This window comes from Etheostoma cragini, chromosome 12 (genome assembly GCF_013103735.1).
Source record: "Etheostoma cragini isolate CJK2018 chromosome 12, CSU_Ecrag_1.0, whole genome shotgun sequence".
Taxonomy (NCBI): domain Eukaryota; kingdom Metazoa; phylum Chordata; class Actinopteri; order Perciformes; family Percidae; genus Etheostoma; species Etheostoma cragini.
Window position 1 is genome coordinate 5,967,069 of NC_048418.1, and position 23,219 is coordinate 5,990,287.

At 41.4% G+C, this 23,219-nt stretch overlaps 1 protein-coding gene across 1 annotated transcript in view; it reads left to right on the plus strand.

Moving 5' to 3' along the window:
• rnf220a (ring finger protein 220a) overlaps window positions 1-23,219 on the plus strand; it is a 147,147-nt gene that overhangs the window by 107,626 nt on the left and 16,302 nt on the right. The window contains exons 4-10 of the mRNA XM_034887403.1: window positions 879-927; window positions 4,927-5,022; window positions 7,619-7,661; window positions 11,601-11,725; window positions 13,207-13,336; window positions 22,699-22,891; window positions 22,983-23,038. Of these exons, the coding sequence (XP_034743294.1) occupies window positions 879-927; window positions 4,927-5,022; window positions 7,619-7,661; window positions 11,601-11,725; window positions 13,207-13,336; window positions 22,699-22,891; window positions 22,983-23,038 (692 nt within the window). The remainder of the gene's footprint in view (window positions 1-878; window positions 928-4,926; window positions 5,023-7,618; window positions 7,662-11,600; window positions 11,726-13,206; window positions 13,337-22,698; window positions 22,892-22,982; window positions 23,039-23,219) is intronic.

The following is a 23,219-nucleotide window of genomic DNA, read 5'->3' on the forward strand; positions in this document are numbered from 1 at the left end:
TGTGTGTGTGTGTGTGTGTGTGTCCGAGTGGGTCTGGAGTACTAACAGGGTCTCAAAGCAAACATGACAACCCAGTCTCGCTTTGTCAATGTCGAGCAACGCTTCAAGAAGCTCAGAGAACTGTATCTCTGTGTTCTGGTGAAAGTCACAGAGAGAGACAGAGAGATAAAAAGCAGAGGTAGAAGGTTGGACGGAAGGATGGAGAGAGAAAAAAGGGGAGGAAAGCAAACGAGGAGAGGGCAACAAAAGAAAAATGAGGCAACATAATAAAGATGGGAAGAAAATGAAAAGAAGAGATCGTAAAGTAACAACGTAGCACAATGGAGGCTAGTTGATATATGAGACTTTCCATCATTCAACTCTCAACTAAAATGTCAAACACAAGCACCGAAGTATCCAGCTACACACATCTGCTGGAACATGTCGTTCTTTTGTTATTTTTTACTGTCTTACATCCTAATACTCACCCTTTCTCTCTATGCCCTTCTCCTCACTTTTCCCTTCTTACCTGTTACATTAAAAGTCAGAGTGAAAGCGACTGCAACATCAAATCACTGCAAAATCAGAAATTTACCCCACAACAAATGGTGTGTGTGTGTGTGTGTGTGTGTGTGTCTGTCTATATGTGTGTATGTGTTTGTGTGTTTGACAAATCTGGGGAATGATTACATCCAGGTGATTCAGTTCTTAGTAAACCTGCCATTACAGTAGCAGTGATTAATTTCAATAACCACTAAATTAAAAGTTAAAAAAAATATATATATATATATGTCACCACACGGTAGAGGCTTACACAGAAGCACATACGTGTGAGACCAGATATAACACTGCACTGCATAACTCACCCCATCCTTTTTTTTCTTCTTTCTCGATTGCAGTAAGAACACTTTACCCAAGGATGGAGGAGCCACTCCAGGAACCCCAAAGGTGAGCTGAACCTCAATTTCTTCACATGTAATATGATGTCTATATTTGGAATATTAGCGTTTAATTCTGGCTGAAATGAAGTATGCCATACCTGCAAAGAACATCGGTGAAAGATTTTAAATGATTTAATACAAAATCAGAAGCGGGCGTAGTAAACCTTGTTAGATTCAACAACATTATGACACTTCTCTTTACTTTCTATCACAGCTGTTACTTTGATGCCTCTTTTCCTCTATCCTGCACTAAGGGGAAATCTGCTGTTCTGTAGGCCACTATCTAACATCTTAGACACACACGCACACACACAGACACACACAGACAGACACACACAGAAGTCCCAGTCTCCCAGGCAGCAGAGCCAAGAGCAACTGCACCGGGATATTTCCAATTAGAGAGGCCAAGATGCAGACAGACAGAAAAGGAAGAAAAAAACAGAGATCACCACATTGTGGGAAGACGGATACATGATTCTATCAAGTAGGCCTTGCCTTTAACCTCTTAGCGCTGGACCGTGGACGGCACACTTTGTCGCTGTGATGATGCACTTTTCAAATAGAAATAAGAAAAACACACAGACAAATCTGTAAAAAACAATTCATATAAAATCAATTTTTGAGTCTTTTGGCTTCTGGATTTTTTAAGATTTGATTAAACTGAGACATGTGGCTATGGTAGTGTGTTATCTGTATCTCACCAGATGTGTTTGCACCAGTGTATTTTAATAATTTTACAGATGCAGGACTTGGATGGAAACAAAAAACTCCTCTCTAGTCTCTGTAACTCTGTGGCCTAGAATTGCCCTCAATGATCACTCAATGATATCAGGTACAACCAGAGGGCCAAAGGATATGGGAGCTGTACCACTTTTGATTTGGGTATGACTTTTAGACCAAAAAGCATGTAATTTTAAGCATTTCTCAAGATGAAGACATTTCCATGTCCTTAACATGATGTATAGATAATAGATTTAATAGAAGGAGGACTTTGAATAGGCTGCGGGGGCTATGGGTGGACTTGATAGCTTGATAATATAATGCACTTCCTTAAATACAGAAAAAATATTGAGAGATGTTTTTTATGATGAGAATCACCTTGTTTCAAGAAATTAATCCACATTTCACTTCCAAACTGTCAGATTTTTAAAACGTATGATTGTGGAAATTCAAATAAGCTTAAATCTTAAAATCTTAAAAGACAGACATTAAACATTTGTTCATGTGAGGCTTTCTCTTTCATGCTGATTTTCTTTTTCCTATATACACACACTACAGCTTACCAGTATAACATACAAATACAAATTAATAACTTTCACTGATACAGAAACAGGTCCGTAAACATGGATGTCATAATATGGAGAGCAGTTAACCAGTTGTCTTACACTTACACTTCACTTATGCTGGGAAGTACCACTACAATATTTCAGCATGTCTCAACTAAAGTCTGGGAAAGATCCAATGTAGCGTAACATGCATTTGAATAGTATCTATGTAGCTCCACTCTACATTACATGTCAGTGTTTCCTGAAAGTATCCAAAAAGCAATTAAGTGCTTCATCATTTCCCTGTTTGTTTCCAACTAAAGACTATGTAAAAGACCATGTAAAAGTCAGATGCCCTACTGAAGTAAAAGTACTCCCGACGTGCTCATGAATGCAACGTAGGAGCTCTAAAATAATTCAGGGGATCCATTTTCATTCCAACACACCCTCAGGTGCTGACCCGGGCTTAGAGAGCTGCACTCACAGCACTGTGGGTGGGCTTGTGCTTGAGAAAGGCAGACAGAGCAGGGGTGAGCGCTGGCCTTCCTCTCTGACCGTGACTGCGCATCTTACCGCTGATGTTTAGTATTCAGCGGCAGGCCATGGAGAATGGAGACGGCCAGTCTGAAGCACATGGGGCCTGTTGTTGTCGTCTTTTCCCCGGTATGCACCACCCACCACTGTTAGACCAAAGATTAACCCCAGAGCACCTCCTTACGGGGTGTTTGGCCCACTTTGTGTACTCCTCGCTAAATTAAGGTGATTTGGTTGGACTAAAAACGCGATATCTATAAGCCCCCCCCCACACACACACACACACACACGCACACACACACACACACAGAGGCATAAAAGCATCATGCATAATGTCCAATTTACTGTGGCAGCACTGGAGGTTGGTCATTTCTCACATATTATTATTAGATTACTGCTGTCGAGCACTTAAGCCTCTGCTCTGCCCCTTTCCGCTTGATTAATAGGAGACGACTGTAAATACAAATATTTCATGGCTTGCCTTGTAAAAAAAAAAAAAAAAAAAAAAAAAACAGCGCAGACACACATGAAAACATAAGCACACACACAGCTAGAGCTCTGTCAGCACTAAGCCTGGTGAGACAGTGGTATTGCTCCTCTTTTCTTCCCTTGTTCTCTTTCTTTCACATCATTTTGTACTTGTGTCTTGTTCACTGGAGGAATTCCCTGGATTGCCTTTGTCGTAGAGTGGGTTAGAAGAGGATATAGTTTTGAATGGGTGTCTATTAGAGAAAGTGTGTGTGTGTCTGTGTGTCTGTGTGTGCCTGTGTGTACAAAGTGTTGTGAGACAGATTTATGGACAGGCAGTGTCCCGTAATGTCAGACAGTTACGCTCTTTCCTTTTTTTGATGTTTACCCTTCCTCCCCTTCTTCTTCCTTCTTCCTCTCTTTTCAATCACTCGTTCTTCCCTTACTCCTCTTAACATCCCATAAACATTAACTCTAATCAGTGAAAGGGACTTTATAGACAAAGTCAGGCAGGTTACAGTCATCATGGATGACGTGGCGCTCTCAGCATCTGTGGCAATAACACTCTCCAAGGGTAAAGATTCTCCATTCCATTTTTTTCTTCTTCTCTGTCTAAGAGATCTATTGCAATACAGAACTAAACTTACATTTTTTGAAATGATATTCTTTTTCCTTTTTTTATGTTAATTTATTTGTACACACAACAAAGTCAAACTGTCGTCAGTCATTTTACATTTTGCTTTTACATTTAGTCAACTGACACTGATACTTCAACTCCTACTCTTCAAATGACAATTCTACTGCTGCAAGTCCTTACTTTTCGTTTTCTTTTTATAAATGTACTACTACTACTACTTTCCATGCTCACACTTCAGGAAACGCTTTCCCTGACATCACCTTTCAGTTCATACACTTGATGTGGCACTTGTTTCTATCAGGATGTTACCAAGCACCAGCACTTTGACTGACATTTTAACTCCTTCCACTGCATGAACTTCAGCTAAAGCTTCAACTTCTTTCAGCACTTAGATTTGAAGGCACAATGAGTATGATTTTCATAAATATATCTATAGTCTTGGACAAAAAGAATGCCTCTTATTCATAACTTTTGACCTACAAGAGTGGGTGTGTGTATCTAGAGATACCCTGCCTTGTGCCTGTATTTTCTCATCTTTCTGCGTGTTGGACGTTTCTGGGACCTCTAGAAAAACGTAGCGACCTGGGGCCAGATAGGAAGCACACATGCAAGAGGAAGCTACACAAATTGCAAACATGGTGGTAAAAAATACAAATTTAGCAAGGTGAATAGCCTAGCAGACAAATCTTTTTTCCACAACGAGATTGCACTTAGGGATGACCAGCACTGTAACCCGAATGCATTCCAATATCTTTCATTATTTGTACATTGCCACTTTAACTTCAACTTAAACTTTGAGCAGCCAGCTGTCTGTTTCTTCATTCCGTGTGTTCTTCAGAACAATGTATCCTTTTCTAGTTGTTGCATTCAGTTTTGGCAAGCCAAGGTGTAGGTGGCAACGTGCAAGGGTGTTATCTCTCCAACACTGAAATGGTAGCTGTTTTTCTTTAGATCTGAATTTATTTTTGAGACAGCATTACTTGTGCCTTGCATGTTTATTGATTATTTCCATGCAGCAACTTGCGAGGACAGGTTCTGCTGCAACAAGATCATCTGCATATAGAAGACATTTTTATGTCTCTCTCTCTCTCTCTTGCTCTAGTCAATGCTGTTGTCGGTGCACATCAAGCGCGAGGGAGAGTCTCCAGTGGTCTCGCCCCTGTCCTCTGAGGATGCCCACCACTCTGACAGATACCAGGTCACACTCACTCACACACACACACACAAACACACACACAAGGGGTTAAATAATAGTCACTTGGTCACATTAGTTTTTTAGATTTTTTGAAATTCCATAATTCTGACTGATGTATAACAGTACAGCAAAGGATTATGGCAGATTTTTTGGCTTTTACGCCCTCTCAGCATTTACGTTGACCAACAGGCCAATCTCCTTAAATCTCAGATGTCTTGAAAGCCGCCCTGACTGCTTTTATCTCTTAAATTCATCAAAGTTTGTTCGGGTAATTCTTCTGGCCATGATGTATCTTTGGGTTAAGTGGGTTTTCCCCCTTACACCATAAAATAAGAACTATTAAGTCCACACAGACGTTACATCCATACGTTCAAGATGACACAGCTCATAAACCCCTTAAAGCGATAAAGTAGATTTTCTCATTAAGTGAAACTGCTGAAATCACCTTATATTATACAAATGATTAAGTCAGTGGTGACTCTTTTTACCACCCTAAAAAATGAAGCATAATGGCAGACTATGCCATCTTCTCTCGGCCTGTCACACCATCTCAGTGCAATTTTTCTCTCAACCTCTTCCCTTCCTCTAAAAAGCTGACCTATTCGCAACCATACACTCACTGTATCATAATGATACGGTAGTGGCGGTCACACAAGGCAAGTGGGCCTATAACTTAAGTGGCGGCAAGTAGGGGAGGGGAAAGAGGGAAGGAGTGAGGAGACGGATGGATGTCTAGAACAGAAGGCGAAGGCCTGACTGCTTGTCGGTTCTTACTGACGGACGGTGGGTGGGCTGTTAGAGGACTGAACCGCTGCCTACTCACTGTGGCCGTGTCAAAGAGAGGGCATCCATGACTGCAATGGGGATGCTTTAGTCAGCATATAGCTAAAGACATCCAGGCCTCTGGGTCTGAATCCCAGAGGACCTGAGGTGCTCATTCTGCAAGAGACAAAAGAGATCTGACCTCCCTTGATTTATTCTCAAAGCTGTACTTTTAAGACTGTTATTCATAATGATGCAGGGAATTTACCCCAGGCATCCTGAACTACCCATGACCCCAAATGTTCCACATTAACTTAGATACATGTAAAATATATTATACATCCCAGTTGCCATTGGTGGAAAGTAACTGACTACATTTAATAAAATACTGTGCTTTTACTGTAGACTGGTAGTTACACAATTTATACTACTTTATACTCCTATTCCACTACTTTTCAGCACAATGCACCTTGGCGATTTTACGTAATGAAAAAACACATGATAAGCTTAAAAAATTCAATGCATTATTAAAGATTTAACCAGTGGTTCTCAAGCTTTATGTTTTTTAACCCTTACCTAAAAAAGGGCTGTCTTGTTGGGCCCCTCGTAACATGGAGTCCTCCCCCAGAAAACTTAAAAATATAAATCTGTGTAGCAAAATGTAATCGTATTTTACTCATTCATTTCTCCCAAACCCCCAGATTTGTTTTGGTACCCTGTGAAGGGGGCTCAGCCCCTTGTGTGGGAACCCCTTGAATAGCTGATAGTATTAACATGAGTATTGTATACTTTTGGGGTTTTGTTACATTCGATCCCATTCTAGAATAGAAGTATATGGAGAAATTATAAGGACAAATACACACACAAAATAATTAAACATAGACAATCTACTAACCATATATGTAAAAATATAAATAAGAAATATGTAAACATACTGTATGCATACTACAATATATAACAACAGTGTTAATAATACCAGTGCTTAAAAATGGAAACTATTGTGCAGTATAAATATGCATTATTAATGCCATGCAGAGTACGGTACAGTTGAATTATTATTGCATTACATTACTCAGTATTGCACAGTTGAAAGAAGTAAATTATAAGAGTACTTATTCCACCATTGACAGTTGCATATTAAGAACGTAGGTTTGATATTTAACCAGCTACACAACTGTAATCTGCTGCACACACAAGAAACCAAGACATTACACTTTAAAAGTAAGAAGTAGAGAATGTTAACAAACACCAAATTGTCAAGCATCTTTTTTGACATGACTTTATTCTTATTGGGTTTGAGAAACAGTACAATAGTTGGGCATCTAGTAGCCCACAGTTTGCATGTAAAACTCCACACCCTTTAATTAAAAGGAGACCGTTTAATGAAACCTGTTGCTGCCCTCTAGCGGTCGAGCACTGGAACAACATGTGACGTTTCCCCACTTCCGTCTCCAGCGCGTCACATGATCAAAACAAGCCAACATGGCGTCGGACATGAGCACTATCTGCAGATACGAGCGCCACTTTCAATCCTTTTCCATCCGTATTAAATTATAGACACAAGCTTGACTTTGCAGTGATGTTCAGTATCTGGAAACACGGCCCGTTAGTTTGCTGCTGTGAGTTGTGGCGGCTGTAGAGTGAGCTATGAGTGAACCGTGACAGTCATGGAGGATGTGGAAAACAATAGAGAAGTCGGTTTGTTTACAGTGCCCCAGTCTCAGCATCCAAAGCAATCCCATTCAGAAAAGTTATATGTGTACTTGTAAACATGTTATATTGTTTGTTTAGTATCTAATGCACACTTCCTCTCTCTTCTTTTCCCCTCTGCTTGCAGACATTTTTACGAGTTCGAGCAAACAGGCAAACAAGATTGAATGGTATGTACATACAACGTGTCATCTCCTGAATATAGCTTATTAATATACGTTATAATGCTCCAACGACATTTTTTGATTTGAATATTGTTAATAAGAGTTTGTTACTGTGCTCTGGCCTGTTTTGGGCCCTGGGCTTTCTGGAAACATTGTACCTTAATATCAGTAAAGTACTAAAGGCATACATCATTTCCCTGTAGTAATACATTTCCAGAAGTTGAATATAAGTCAATAGAAGAATGCGTGATGTGAAAATGAATAATCATCAACACACAATACATAATAATATCACTGGTGTCAAGGCACAGGAGACAGAATAGTTTGACTACATGATGGTAATTTGATGTAATGGGACATATTTTACCACTGCATATTTGCTCTGCTGTCAGGTGATGTTTACCTAGGAATCCTCATTAAAGCGGAACTCTCGCCAAAATGCAACCTAGGGTCTTTCTGGGAATGTACCCTAGTCAAACCTTCCTAAAAAAGCATAATTAAGGTGGAAACACCACTTTTAAGATTTACTGGATTCTCGTTATTTGGTTAAATGGCCTTTGAATGGGACAGCATCATGATGTGTTAGCATCAAAATCGCTATTTTTTGAAACACTACACAAGCATTGAGAACGTTGTCTGTGTACACAGGGTTTACTAAAAAGGTTTTAACAACTCACTGTAGCCGTTGGTTTTTCGGTCACTGCCATCTAGCAAGTCAAAAATAGTCAAGGGAGGAGAGTAAAGATGGAAAGCTCCTAATGTTTAGTTACATAACAATTGCACAGATAATTCGTTGTTTTGTTGTTAGGGAAACACAATATTGACCTTTTAGTTGAAAAAGGAGCCTCATATAAGAAGGACATTTCCTCCTGTGGAGTTCGTTCATTCGCACTCGGAGATCGCTTCTCTTTGACTGGCGAAGATGCCGGAGAGCATAAACAACAACATTAAACTTGAGTTGTTCTCGTTAGTAAACCCTGTGAACGCAAACAATGTTCTCAGTGCTTGCGTTGATGTGTGGAGCCCCTTGTGATATTTGGAGCAACGTTTGATGTTTTGTCGAGCCTTCTTAGTGTTTTAAAAATAGTGATTTTGAGGCTATCATAGTAGCGCCCCGGGCTCTCCCATTCAAAAGGCCATATGATCCATTTATTATGGTATGTTTGGTTGCCAAAAGCATTTCATCGAATGTACCGATACCAGTATCAGTCTGGCCTCCGAAGCTGCCCGAAACGCAGGTATCGGTGTCGGGAAGTACAGGAGTTTATGAACTGTTACAATACAACGTAATAAAGCCCTGAGGAAAATCTACGTTAAAGTAGTTTATTTGTTCTTTTTCTGTTATAACAGACTGTAAACCTGGATGATAAAATAACGTTCTGTGGCATTCACTTGTTGAGTTTAACCTGAGCCAGACCGACAACAAAGATAGAACTCATATCACATTCATCCAGGGATAGTAGTATACAGCTGTTAAAACATTATCAAATAAATGACACTGGTATCGGATCACTACTCTGTATCGGTTGATACGCAAGTTCAGGTAATAGGATTGGTATTGGGAAGCCAAAAATAGTTTCGGACCATCTTTAATCAAATGGGCTAAGTTCATCTTAGCTCTTAGTAGCCCCAGTTGGAGTCACAAAGCTAAGAATCCAGTTTTCCAAAGAATAATCAGGCCACCTGAAGAAGTTAGTTAAACAACACAAAAGATTAGGTGTCAGAGCGAAAAGCCAACACTCCTTTTTAATAATATTTTGGATTAAAACCCAATGCTAATATGAACCTATGATTAAAAAAATTAACGAGGCAATCTGTAAACTTTGAAGGTGCCAGCATCTGGAGGCAACATTTGTCTAGAGTGGCCGCGATCAGCTCCGGAGGCCATGTCGCAGCTGGAACGCGGCGCAGCTGCGCCCGTCTCTGCAGCAAAAGCTTGACCAGAGAGGCCAGAGATCAAAGTAAGCGCTCTACAGATATTGAGCGTCACTGACGAATATCTCTTTCTTGTAAAATGTCCGGTGTTGTCCCGAGTTTATTAAAAGCTGGGAGAGTTTCCTCTCTGTGGAATCCCTAATGGGCAACATTGTGGCGTCACTCAGGTGGCAATGCGGCCAATGGACCTGTTTCACAGAAGATATTAGGACATGTCCCAGTAGGAAAAGTACAGGTTTTGAAATTAAAATCGATAGCTGAATTCCCTTCTGGCTCACTGCCATGGCTTACTGGGATGCTTGAATAGAACGCAGCCATCATTCATGTAATTCACTAAAGTGGGTTAGAAGACAAGAAATGTCCTGTGCATTCATGAGCCTGGGTTCCAAATACTGCAGTTCTAACATGGTCTTCAGGTTGAACAGAGATCCATATCTCTTAACTAATGCACGATCAATCATTATAAAATGTTTATGTCAATTCACGCTGTTAACGATTACATTTTTAAATAACTTAGTTTTTTTTTTTGTTGTTATGACTTTGATACTCATTTATTTTTACGGGCCGACTGCATCACAAACTCTACTCCTTTCTTCTGGGAGTTTTAAACATAGACTGTGTCAAATAGGTTTAACAGCACTCCCCCAGCGCTGCAATGCTCTCCCTTCTCTTCATTGGAGCCTCTCTGTTTACAGGCTTGTGGTGATGCGCAATGTGCTATAGGTGCATGGTTTATGTGTGCAATAAACCTTACACTTAGGCAGAAAAAAATCGTGAAATCAATTCTAAGCTTAAAAAATCGCGATTCATATTTCCCCCCAAATCGTCGGGCCTGCTCTTAACACAGTGAAATACTCCATGATGTTAAACACAAATGTCAGTTGACAGTGTCGCTTCTTTTGCCATGCGAGTAAATAAAATGTCACGTTTTTTCATTTACCCCTTTCAACTTTTAATGAAACTACTTGTCCTTTTTGATGTAGGGATACTGAAGCAGTCTTATCCAAGATATGCTAATGTAATCTATATATTTGGATCTTACCACACTGGTTGTTATCTCGCAAGAATGTAGTGTTTCCAGTTTTGAGCCAACACACGGAGAACTCTGCATTTGTCAGAGCTGACAAGAGACTTTGTTTAAACTTCGCCCTTCATTACTTTCTCTTTGCCCTCACATGGAAGCAGGAATCATTTTCATGTGGGGTGTAACAGCTGGGGTGGGGGGGTGGGGTCTTTGCCGGACCTAATTAGCAGGCCTTTCCCTTCTCTATTTAACAACGCTCCCCTCGATTAGCGTCAGGGGAGAACTGGTGAGGAGGAAGAGGAGGCTGTTTCTCTCTTTAACCCGCCCTGCCTCACTTTCTCCATCTTCTTCCCTGCAGTATTGCCTTTAGTCCACCTCCTCCTCTCCCTCCATCTCTTGCCACGGTCTCTCTTGGCCTCATCTGCTTTCCCAGCCAGCTAAAAATTAATGTCCCCGTGCGCCATTTGCAGTTAAGAAAAAACGACAGAGACTCGGGGCGCAATGACGGCTGTTCTGCTCTGTTAAATTTCTAATTAAGTGTGTGTGTGTGTGTGTGGGGGGGGGGGGGGGGGGGGGGGGGGGGGGGGGGGGGGGGGGGGGGGGGGCTGTGAGAGAAGGGTAAGGGAAGAAATACCAAAGCAGAGGAATGGCGTGGATGTCGAGTGAAGGAAGGGGTTTGAGACTGCTGCGTCTGTCTCTTGTCACTTCTTTCTTTACACATTTCAGGAGTTTGGCCCTCTCAGCCTTCCCTCATGATTCTAGGCTGGTAAATAATTAAGATTAGTGGGCAGCTACGTATAATAGATTGCATATGATCCAGTCAAGGAAGATTTATCTGACATAAATGCCCCTTGGGTATAGATTCTCTCTTGTGCCTTGATACCAGTGATATTATCACAAATGAAACATGCTTAAAAACTCAAATGGTGATAACCATGTTATACTAAATTGACATTTAAAATGTTTCTCTTGCCTCTCATTTCCAGCACGTATAGGGAAGATGAAGAGGAGGAAGCCTGAGGAGGGGGGCCAGGTATGTCCGCTGTGCAGCGCCCCATTGGCTGGTAGCGAGGAGGAGATGAGTAGACATGTGGAACAATGCCTGATCCAGGTAGTACAATCCTGGCCCTGAACCAGTCGGACAGTCTGTCAACCTTTCCTTTCCTGTAGATGCTGACCAGTCACCTCTTTACTCCCTGTAGATGCTGTCCAATCACTTCTATACATTAGTGCAGATAACAACCAATAGCAACTGTAGCTTCTCTAGATACTAACTTCCTTTACATGGCGGTACTGCATGCACATCATATGGGAATTACTGTCTAAAAGACCATTACAAAAACCACACTGATATACTGAAATATTCACATACCCTTGATTCAATTTTGCCACTAAAAAAAAGCCAACATAAACATTGATTTGAAGCAAAAGGCCGTGGTTTATCCCAAATGACATAGCTGCCTCTTATCCATTGGCATGCAGCTCCTGTATGAGCATAACCGTTACATCTTTAGTATCTGTACATGAGGGCAAAGTAGTCTTGCTGTAGATGTAGCCCCGACAGAAAGACATTTCCAGTCGCCACCTCTTTCTGTTTGGTAGCTGTCAAACCAATGACATCCTCTCATGTCAGAGTTGGTCACCAATCCTTCCTTCCTGTAGATGCTTAACAGTTCCATTCTATCCTAGAGTAGACAAAGGACAAATATCATCACCCCTGCTCCTGTACTCCACCTTACTGACTGCTGACTGTTACACTAGCTCTAGAAACACTAATACCTCTTTTCCACTAGCACGCTTTAGGCTTTCCAGAGCTGTACCATTCTGTGTGAGCTGTGTTTTTGTTATATATTCATCAGTGCATATACTGGGCTGAGCCTGCAGCCGGAGCTCTGTTCTCCTTTTGTTATTAGTGATCAAGTGGACTGAAGATTCTCAATTGGATCTGATCTCCTCTTTGCCGTTTATCTAAACTAGACATTTTTTGGCCTTGTCACTTCCTGCTGCAGCTTCACTGTAAATGATGAAAATGAAACAATCAAGAGGTCTTTGGCCACTCGAGTGATTAGGTCCCAGTGTCTAAAACAATTTCATTCTAAAGCAGTTGGTGCTAGTTAAGTTAGACATTAGAAACAAAAAAAGTACTTTTGGCTAAATTTAAACAAAAGAAAGCATCATTTTCAACATTTTTTAGCAACAGAACGGTATAACACAGCACGGCATCTCCTGAGTTACACACAAGCTTGATGCGCAACAGAAGAAGAAAATAGTTGGAGCCTCCAGGGAAGTAGTTGGTAATTTTAGTGCAGTGTGTGCAAACCTTTAAAATCTGAACACGTGATTTAGATTAGTAGTCTGTTTTCTGGTCTCATCTGTGTCCTATAGACATTTCCCAACCACGCATATACTTAACACAGCTGGTCATGGTATGGTACAGATAAAGCGTGCTACGGAGATCAGGCCTTTCTTCCACCACGCCATATATAACACAGTGAAACTGTGGACTTACAGCTGTTGACATTTTTAAGGAAAAAAAAATTCTCAACAAATTGCTGGTTGATTAATATGTGTCCCTGTATGTGTGTGTGTCAGCGTGAGGGTGCGTTAGGCGATGATGACTCTGCAGACATGGATGGAGAAAATGGGCGGGGCTTTGAGGAGTACGAGTGGGCGGGGCAGAAGAGGATCAGAGCTACAGCTTTGCTGGAGGGAGGCTTCAGAGGTACAAACACACACACACACACAAACACACACACAAAACCCCACTAACATTCCTGGCCGTGCCAGGCACACCCCAGTTAACTGTATGTAGACCGGGTCAGCCCAGAGCCCTGTTTCTTCTTGCCTTCCTTTTTCTCTATCTGTCTGTCTTTGTCTCCTCCTTTGTTTCACTGCACATTCATCATTCCCTCTGTTCCTGTCCAGTGTGAGCAGTGTTTGTTCTGTGGGACTAGTGTTGAATGTGACCAGGGAGCTGTAATGGTGCCAGTGGTCTGGTGGCAGTGTAGGTTTGCCCTGGGTCAGTCCAGCCCAACTCGGCTCGGCCCTACAAAATCCTCTTAGCAAGGGGAAGGAAAACACATTTAGCTGGGAAATTGACCCGCTGGTCACCTGTGTGTGTGTGTGTGTGTGTGTGTGTGTGTGTGTGTGTGTGTGTGTGTGCGCTCCCAGAAATGCAATTATAGAACTGGATGGGAGAGCTGGCCACTGGGGAGCATGGCTGCTCTGTGACACAACACATCTACAGTGGTAGCTCTCTGTCACCGTCTCTTTTTGGTCCTTCTCAGATTTTTCAAACTTGTTTTATTATGTCTAACTACTTTCACTATTAACATTTTTAGAGATTAGAACTGCCGCCAACATGTGTTTGATTAGACATTCATCCACAGGTCATTGTCTAGATTCAATTGTTTATTCTATTAAATGTTCAAAAGCGCAAAACAGTGCAATTCCCAATTCCTTAGAGCCTCCGATGTTACTACTGTCTACGCTTTGCTTGTTTTGTTCGACCAAAAGTCCAAAATCCAAAGATATACATATATCTTAAATAAAAGCTGCAAATCTGCTCATTTGAGAGGCTGAAACTAGAGAATATTTGAGATTTTTGCTCAATGCAACAATTTAGTACCATGCACGATTAGAAAAAAATATATATAAATCTGAGTTGGTTAGATTTTGTTGTATGCAGTATTTGTCACAAGTTTTTATGAAATGTTTTGTCTACTGAGGTTTTTTTTGTGTAGTCCTTCCATGCTTAAGCCTTAAACATGCTTGTGAAAGTCACCTTCTCTCACAGTAATCCTCCATGTCACAGGATCAGTCATGTTTAAAGATGGAGTATTCACATCTTAGAACAAGAAATATCAGGGTGCTCAGATGTAATGTAATGAAGTAGATCAACAGCCTCTATGTGTTTTGCCAAAGTATTTTATGCTTTTCTTATTAGATCATGTGTAAATATACATAACTTGTTTGTTTTTTTCCCCCTGCATTTTTGCAGTTGTTGTCCATTATCCCATCTTCTTTCATTCACTCGGTTTTCTGATTTGTACATGTCTGGAGACAGTAACTTTTAAATATATATAGATATTTTTTAATAATCGATGATTAACTTATCAGAATCAAGCATCAAGTCCTTCTAGAGAGAAACGTGATGCATGTAAGAATCTATTTTTTCCCCCACCCCTAGTAGAAACATAACAGTCGGCTCAGTTTTATATGTATTTGCTAGAAGAACCTTTCCTCTAAGCATCAGAGTGCCTCCGAACTAAGCAGACATTTTGTCTCTGTTCACCTAATTGTTTGGATACGTGCAGTTGGATCTTTTAAACTGCTCTGTGCCACCACAGGGGCCTCTCCATCGAAGCACTCAGGTGTTTGTGTGTTAAACGGGGTGACAAAGAACGATGGAGGCAAGCCATCAAGATGTGCACAGATGGCGTTAAAGAGTAGTTATCCAAGTCATCGAAGAGGCTCTTTCAAACTCTCTAGGCTCTACCTCGGCTTTCATCCGTCCCTCTTCCTGGTCGCCTCCTTCTCTCCCTGTTCGATCTGTTGTTGAACACACACAAGCTGAGCCTCACCTGCCTGCCTCTCTCCCCTCTCTCCCCTCCCTCCTCCCCTTCCTGCAAGCCAGAGAGAGAGGAGACAAGACAGATCAATGTTGAAATCTCAACTAAACCTCGCCAAAGAAGAGCTCGTGTGGTGGGAGGTAGCTTTTGCCACCCGTCCATCTATCTCCCCCATGCGCCTTCCATCCGCCCATCTCTCTTTCACGGCGTTAAACGAGCAGACACAGGACCCTTCTGCCTTGCTGTAATAGGGCACCGTGTGATGTGACACAGATAACTGAGGTGGCCTGGAGAGAGCAACTTTAAACGTGCGCACACACACACACACACACACACACACGGCAGAAGGCTCAGAAGGTGGATTTTGTCTTGAAAGCTTAGTGGTTCTAACACTTGCCACTGAGTCCAGCCGGCTCTTGAGAGCCAGCGGCGGGCTAGACGGATATAGAGATGTTGCAGGGGGTCTCCTCAGCTGGCGGGATAAAGAGAAGGCCTATCCCTCTGTGAAGTGCCACCATCCTTCCCTCCCTTTGAGAGCGCAAGGAAGAAAGGCAGAGGGAACAAGGCCCTTTCAAGGGGGGGAAAGGGGGGGAAGAGGGAGGGAGGGAGGAAGGAAAAAATCGAACAAGCTCAGTTTATGATTCAACTCTGTGAGGGAAGACTTCCCTGTGTCTCGCACCGGCTTAGTCAGGTTGAAAGGACCCACAGCACAGACCCAGAGCTTTCTTTATCTGTCTACTGGACTGTCTGTCTGTCTAAGTCTTGGTTTCATGAGCTAAAAAAGCATCCGGCTTTTACTTTTAACTTTGCAGGATACACTAAAAAGTCTATATTTAAGGGAGGAAATAGTTTGTTACAACAAATTTTTCATTTTAGCTTCTTTTGTACTAGCAGCAACATGAGACCTGAGTTGGATACTGATTTCTAAACAATTCTTTTTTATATACTGTATATTTTCAGGGTTCATACTGGTGCTTAAGCAGGGCTTGGTTTGATAATTAAATGTAAATATGGCAGTGTTTCCTAGAATTTTTTTTTTTCAAGTAGCTTATCTGCTAATGTTAGCTACCTACCGTTACCTTGAAACCGGCCAGACGGTACCGTACGTACCTGAAACCGGTGATTTAACGGCACGGTTCTGTTCACACACAGTTTAACAACATTACCAGCTACGTAGCTAGTAGCCGACTGTAAAGTGAGGATGGCCTCTGATAATATTTACACTTCTCTATTCCAGTAGATGCATGTATGTGTCTTGGTAATGAAATTTATATTTTAATTAATGTAGGCTATTTTTCAGGAAGGTGCCTGCGCACTCTCAGTGATCTGGGTTAAAATGGGATTGCAGGTAGTTGAATACAGTCTCAGATTTTGATCAAACCTTGTATATATCAAGAATGTTTCCCAAACCCAAGGCCTGTAATATATGTCCGTTCAAAGGTTAGGTAACAAGCAGTCTACTTAGACAGTGATACATCTTGAAAATGTATCACTGTCTAAGTAGACTGCTTGTAAACAAGACCATTATTTTTATTTAACAGAAGTATCTTAAGTCCTCAATTGTTAAATGTTGTCTTAAAAATAAGCAGCACAAAAGCTTACACCTAGAATAATCTAAATTTAGCAAAATGTAGATTTAAATCAGGAACTATCCAGTCAAAATATAAGTCAACAACCCTGACCAGACGTTCAGAGAGATCTGCCAACATGGCATTTTTGAGTAGTCATTTGAAAAGTTTGTTAGAATACTTGTAGGAAGTTTCTACAGGAAGTTCCCAGAGCCCAGTGTGGGATATTCAAATTTAGTTTAGTGTACTTAAGTAGATTTTACTGATATTTTTACTCTACTATTTTTGGGCCGACTTTTTACTTTTACTCCTTACATCTTAACACAAATATCGGTACTTTCTACTCCTTAAATTTTACAAAATTGGCTCGGTACTTTAGTTTTGTAAAAGAGGTTGTCATGTCGGAGAATAGCACGGACACGAATCTCACACCGCGAGCGGGCGCACGCCACGCAGAGTACTCTGGTAACATTTGTGTGGTCCAGGTAGCTTTCATAAAAAAGGGTTGTCATTCACAAGGCTACCTTTACTTTTATACTTTAAGTAAATTTCCAAGCTTGTACTTTGTAACTTTTACTTGAGTAAGGAAGTTAAATCAGCTGCTTTTATCTGAGTATTTTTTTTTAACACAAATATCTGTACTTCTACTTAGGTACAGGAAGTGAGTACATCCCAAAACCCCCCAAAATATATAAAGTTAGTTAGTAAAAGGTATATGAAACAACAGAACAAAAACAAAGCCTTACATTGGAGAACTGGACTCTGCAAATATCTGCCATTCTTGTATAATTTATGACTATAACTCAATGATCAAAATCTCAGCTGTTGGCTCAGTAAGTACAGTGGGAGTACCAAAAGCAATGATGGCGAATGATGAATTAGATTTTAATGATATACACTACCGGTCAAAAGTTTGGGGTCACTTACAAATTTCAATTTCCCTCCATTATAGACAGGATACCAGTTTATCTGGGTGGGTGGCTGATCTTTAATGCAATATCTACATTTCCCATTATCAGCAACCATTCATCCAATGTTCCAAAGGCACATTTTGTTTACTAATGTGATATTATTTTAAAAAACTAACTAAGAAAACATTAAACAACCCTTTTGCAGTTATGTAAGCACATAATGTAATCTGGAAACTGCTGCCCTGGTTAAAAAAAAACAAGGCAACTGATCTCAGCTGGGATTCTGTCTATAATGGAGTCCAATGGAAATATGTTAGTGACCCCAAACTTTTGACCGGTAGTGTACATTCTATTTAGTTGCGTTTGTTCCTAATATATCGTGTTCCTATTGGTTTCTTTAGTGTTTACTCCTGCTGTTTTAGTGGCATTACCAAGTTTAGAACACAATAGTTGATCTGTTTGTTTAGCCGCAGACAGATGGGAAGGCAGACAGGGAGGCCGGCAGACTGATCCTGAGGTTTGATATCAGCCTGTCCTGAGAGACAGAGGAGGAGAAGAGGGGGATTATTGCGGGTTGAGATGGCCCAGAGGGGATTGAGAAGAGGAGAAATCTGCGCTTTGTAAATGGACTTCAAAGATGGCCGTCTCATGCCTTTGTGTCTGTGTCCCTTTCCCCGTCTCTCTCTGACCTGTAAATGGCAGAAAGATAGTGCGATGGCCTTTAACTCCCCTCCTCTCTGCTTCTTAGAGGGTCCCGATAATTGCTATGGTAACGCGATGTTGCCGGGGTCGGCCGATCGGTAGATCCACGTTGTCAGTCAGTCTGATGAGTCCTTTGATCCTGTCTGCATCTTCACATCTGTACTTGTAGTGTTGTAGTGGTGACATGTATGTAGATTGAGTGTCTCCGGTGTTGCTGCCATGAAGCATGTAACTCTGAGGATAAAATGTGTAGTTAGTATGTTAAAAGTCAACGGAATTCAGGAGATGGTTATGATAATGAGACAGAGAAGGGTGGCCCTGTAGGAGTCGGTTTGTGTGTGTATTGATCATGCCTGTATAGCAGAAAAGAGGGGAAATTGTGGACTGGTACATGAGAGGGAGAACAAGTGATACATGAGTAGAGAGACAAATAGAGAGATCAAGGGTGGTGGAAGAGACGTAAAAAAAAAAAGCTAACTGTCAACAAGAGAAAATGAGTGGAAAGGGGATACGTGGGAGAAATGTGAAAGAATAAAGGTAAGAAAGAAGGAGTGATGACACAAAACAGGGGAGAAAGAAGGTGAGGAAAGGAGGAATGGATGGGAAGAGAGGTAAAGAAAAAAGAGGGGGGGGGGGGGGGGCGTTGGTGCATAATGTGAGTGAAAGGCAGTTAGAGTGGGGCTGACCTTTCCCTGGCCAGATTAGATTGGCCTGCCAAGACTGCTTAGAGGGACAGATAGAAGCACTGGGAACACACACAACAGGCCACACATATGCTCACAGTTAAAACACTGAAGACATGTATAGTGTGGACGTGCCAAAATAGGCCATGCATCAATAAGAAAATACAGCATCAGGTCCATCTGTAAGGACATCATTTAAAATGGGAGGCTTTTATACACTTACTGAGAGTCCTCTATGGAAACTGTCCATTTAAATATTGTTGTTGTGAGTACTTTGGGCTAGAGGTCTTCACAGTCCACCTAGTTGTGAAACTGGGTTGATGGGCAATGCAATGATTTTGGAACGTACCCATGTGTTAGAGGTTGAGACGGCAATGTCCCCAGTTCCAATTCTCAACGGGTGCGTGTCTCTCGTCATCTCTTCACTGTCACTTTTGTTTTCTCAATTATTGAATGCAGAAGGCAGAAAGATCAATGAGGACGATTGGTCCCACCTCATGTAATCAACTTAAATATGGACTCTACATGTGACTCTGTCACCACAGTGTTGTAGGTGACAACGTGTGCAAACGAGACAGTTAACAAGGTATTTGATGGTGGATGAGGGAGGGAAAGCACCGGGCTTTCCACTATATCACCAAACTAAAGCCAGTGAAAATAGGAATAAAAAGTCCAACCGTTTCACCGCGTCAGACGGTATAATGTATTATGTGCTCTGCTCACCTTCTGCCATGCCCTGAAAAACTACAGCCTCCGTAGCCGAGCAGAGCCAGCAGAATGCTTGATTTACGCTGCGTAGCCGTTGTTCCCATATGTCCCCCTCTGCCACTGAGACCAAATAAAAGTTAAAGGGTGATTTTTATTTGATCACTAAAAACCATGGGCCTGTTGTAAAACGGCTTAGCATTGGTGGCGCGTTTTAATCATGGCGGCTTCCGGTCGTTCCATGTTCACATTCGCTCTCCTCACTCCTCATTTTTTAAAATCATTTTCTTGAGTAAGCGGGAAACAAATTACACAGTTAAGACTGAGATGAAGCAAATCCCAGAAGATCCTTGGAGACGAGCCCTAGCGGCTGGTCTGCACTTTGACAAAGACGACGCCACAGTGCAGTGTGCCACTATAGTGCACTGAGACCAACTGTTATAGGAAGTCAAGTATCAGGACTTGCAAGCACACTGGGACAAGGGGGTTCAATAAGATAGCTGTCAACTCTGTTGAGCTTGTGTCTGGTCCCACACGCACGCACGCACGCACACACAAACTCATGTTACATACACACAGAGAACACTAGTCCAGCTGAGAGCTTGTAGAAATTGGGATAGGTGTAAATAAGATGGCTGTCAGGCCTGTCACAGGCAGACACATTCAGAGTCACATCTCAAGTGAAACACATGCGCGCGCGCGCACACACACACACACAAAACACACCTAGCTACCTCCAAATAGTAAGTAACTTACACACCTGAACACTCCTGCACACACCTTACCTACCATTGCTTGGTAGATAGATGCGGTGTGTGACAGGAAGACAGACACTTGCACGCGCACACACACACGCTCACCTTCAAGTGGTTGGAGAAACAGGGTCTAAGTGACAGAGGGACAGGCAGTCTCAAACAAACACCCAAGTGACGCCTCTAAGTGACGGACACACACACACACACACACACACAGCCTGCTCTGTGGCTAAGTGGAGCTGAAGGAAGCAGTCAGGCAGCGGTAAGGGTTTGTCTGGGCGTTCATCACTGGGTTTATAGAAGTGCCACTCACACGCGCTCACACACACTGCCATACTCTCCCTCTCTTTCTCTCAAAGATTGATGGGTGAGGTGTCCGTCTTCATCAGTTCTCCTGCTGAAACGCTGTCTCTTTTGTCACCTTCGTCTCTCAGACCAAATTTTTCTTGTCTACCTCCATCTGCAGAATTTGTAATTGGTCAGGAAAAAGTCAACTTTAGACTGAGCTAAATTTAAGATCTTCAGGTTGTCTTAAAAGTGGTTAATAGGGTTCTTAAAGAGGCTTTCTGATTCCTCCCTTATGCACGGTGATTTAAAAAAATATTAAAATGTATTTTTACTTATATTTGCCGGCCCATTTAACATTAGACATTGATGTAGATACTAGAGGTGTTTAAATGAATCAAATAATTGATGCATCGAATCGTGGAAATGGACGATGCTGCCTCGATAGTCGGCCGGGTCATGATTGATTCTTTATGTTTCAATTTAATGTATGCCTAAGAATCTTTCCGTTTACCTAGCCTGTAACGTTTTGCACATTCAAGAAGTGCCATGGGCTCAGTGCTCTAGTTTTATGTATCCATTTTATTTCGTATTAGAGCACTGCAGAAGGTTTTTTTTCGGAAGCTTGAAAAACTATGAATTAAATATCTTATGTCTATAACAGGAAAATGTATTTGACGCATCAAGATATCGAATCGCTGACATGATACTCATAATCCAACCGGGAGATCAGTGAAGATTCACACCTCTAGGAGAGACTGGTTTTTACTATGACATTTAGGCGAGGCAGAAGTGAAAAGTAAAGCGAAAAAGACACAAATCGCATATATTGTTAAGTTTTCCTAAAATATGGGAACCTGCAGCTGTGATGTATTTCTTTTTTCATGTTGTATTCAATCACATGTCAAAATAAAAGCTTGACCAAAAAAAAAGTCTATACAACATAATAACTAATGCCTAAAAGGCAACATATCAGTTTTAGCACCAAACCTCACCACACTGTGTTTTTGAAAATTATAAGTGAGGAAGCCAAGGGTTGTTGTGCAGTTGTATGTGAAAGTAATTCCAGTGTAGGCTTCACATATCACTAATGACCTGATCAAAAGAGCATCTTTTTAAATACTGAATACATTTAGATGTTACACTTTAAATATAATACCAAGTAGTGCTGAGGGGGGATCAATTCTTAGATGCATCGCAATGCTCTCTGGAACAATTCGATAATCGATTCTGATAAGTTAATAATCAATTATTATAATTTTTTATTTTTTTTTTACCTTGTTTATTTTTATTTAAAAGTTACTGTCTCCAGACATAAACTTATCAGAAAACAGAGTGATCAAAAGAGGATAGGATAATGGACAACAACATAGTTTAGGCAAGAATGCAGGAAAAACAAAAAAAATAAGGTTTTGTATGTATACACACAGTCTAATAAGACATAATACAATAGTTAGGCAAAACACATAGAGGCTGTTCATCTGCACATTATACATTATATTTGACCACCTCATGTTTCATGTTCTAAGAAGCCAATTCTCCACCTTTAAACATGACTGATCCTGTGACATGGAGGATTACTGTGAGAGAAGGTGACTTTCACAAGCATGTTTAAGGCTTAAGCATGGAAGGACTACACATTAAAAACCTCAGTAGTCAAAACATTTTATTAAAACTTGTGTGACGGATACTGTATATGTCAAAATCTAACAAACTATATGTATGTATAAAAAAAAAAAGTATATCGAGATGCTTCGATAATCTGTTTAGAATCTAATCATCGGCCTGGGAATCAAATTGTAAGGTTCCCAGAGATTCCCACCCCTAATGCCTAGGGTTCCCCTATTCCCACTATAGTGACAAAGTAGTCATATTTCACGCTAACAATTATCGTCTTCTCACAGGAACAGGTTTTGCAACGTGTAGCATTAAGGAGAGCGCAGCAGACAGCGACGCTGACCTAGACGTGGACGGGGACGACACCTTGGAGTACGGCAAGGCCCAGTACACCGAAGCCGATATCATCCCCTGCTCTGGAGCCGGAGAGGACCAAGGAGAGGCCAGGGAGAGGGAGGCACTACGGGGAGCCGTGCTCAAGTATGAAGCCTTACTAACTTAACTAAACGGACAAAACGAAATGCACCGTTGATGCTCCTCTCATACCAACATTTGTGTCTCTGTGTTGCAGCGGTGGGATGCCTTCTAACAGAATAACGCCTGAATTCTCCAAATGGGCCAGCGATGGTAAGTAGGGCCAAAATACAATTTTTTTTCCAAAATGTATTTCTAGGATTTTAGAATTGCAAGTCTTGCCCTATATCCTTGTTTTTTCTCTTCTTTTTTTTAGCAGTAGCAGTGAAGTGTGTGAATGCTTATCGCAGCTTGAAGAGTCACCATCCAGTGTTAACCCCGCCACCCGTTTGTG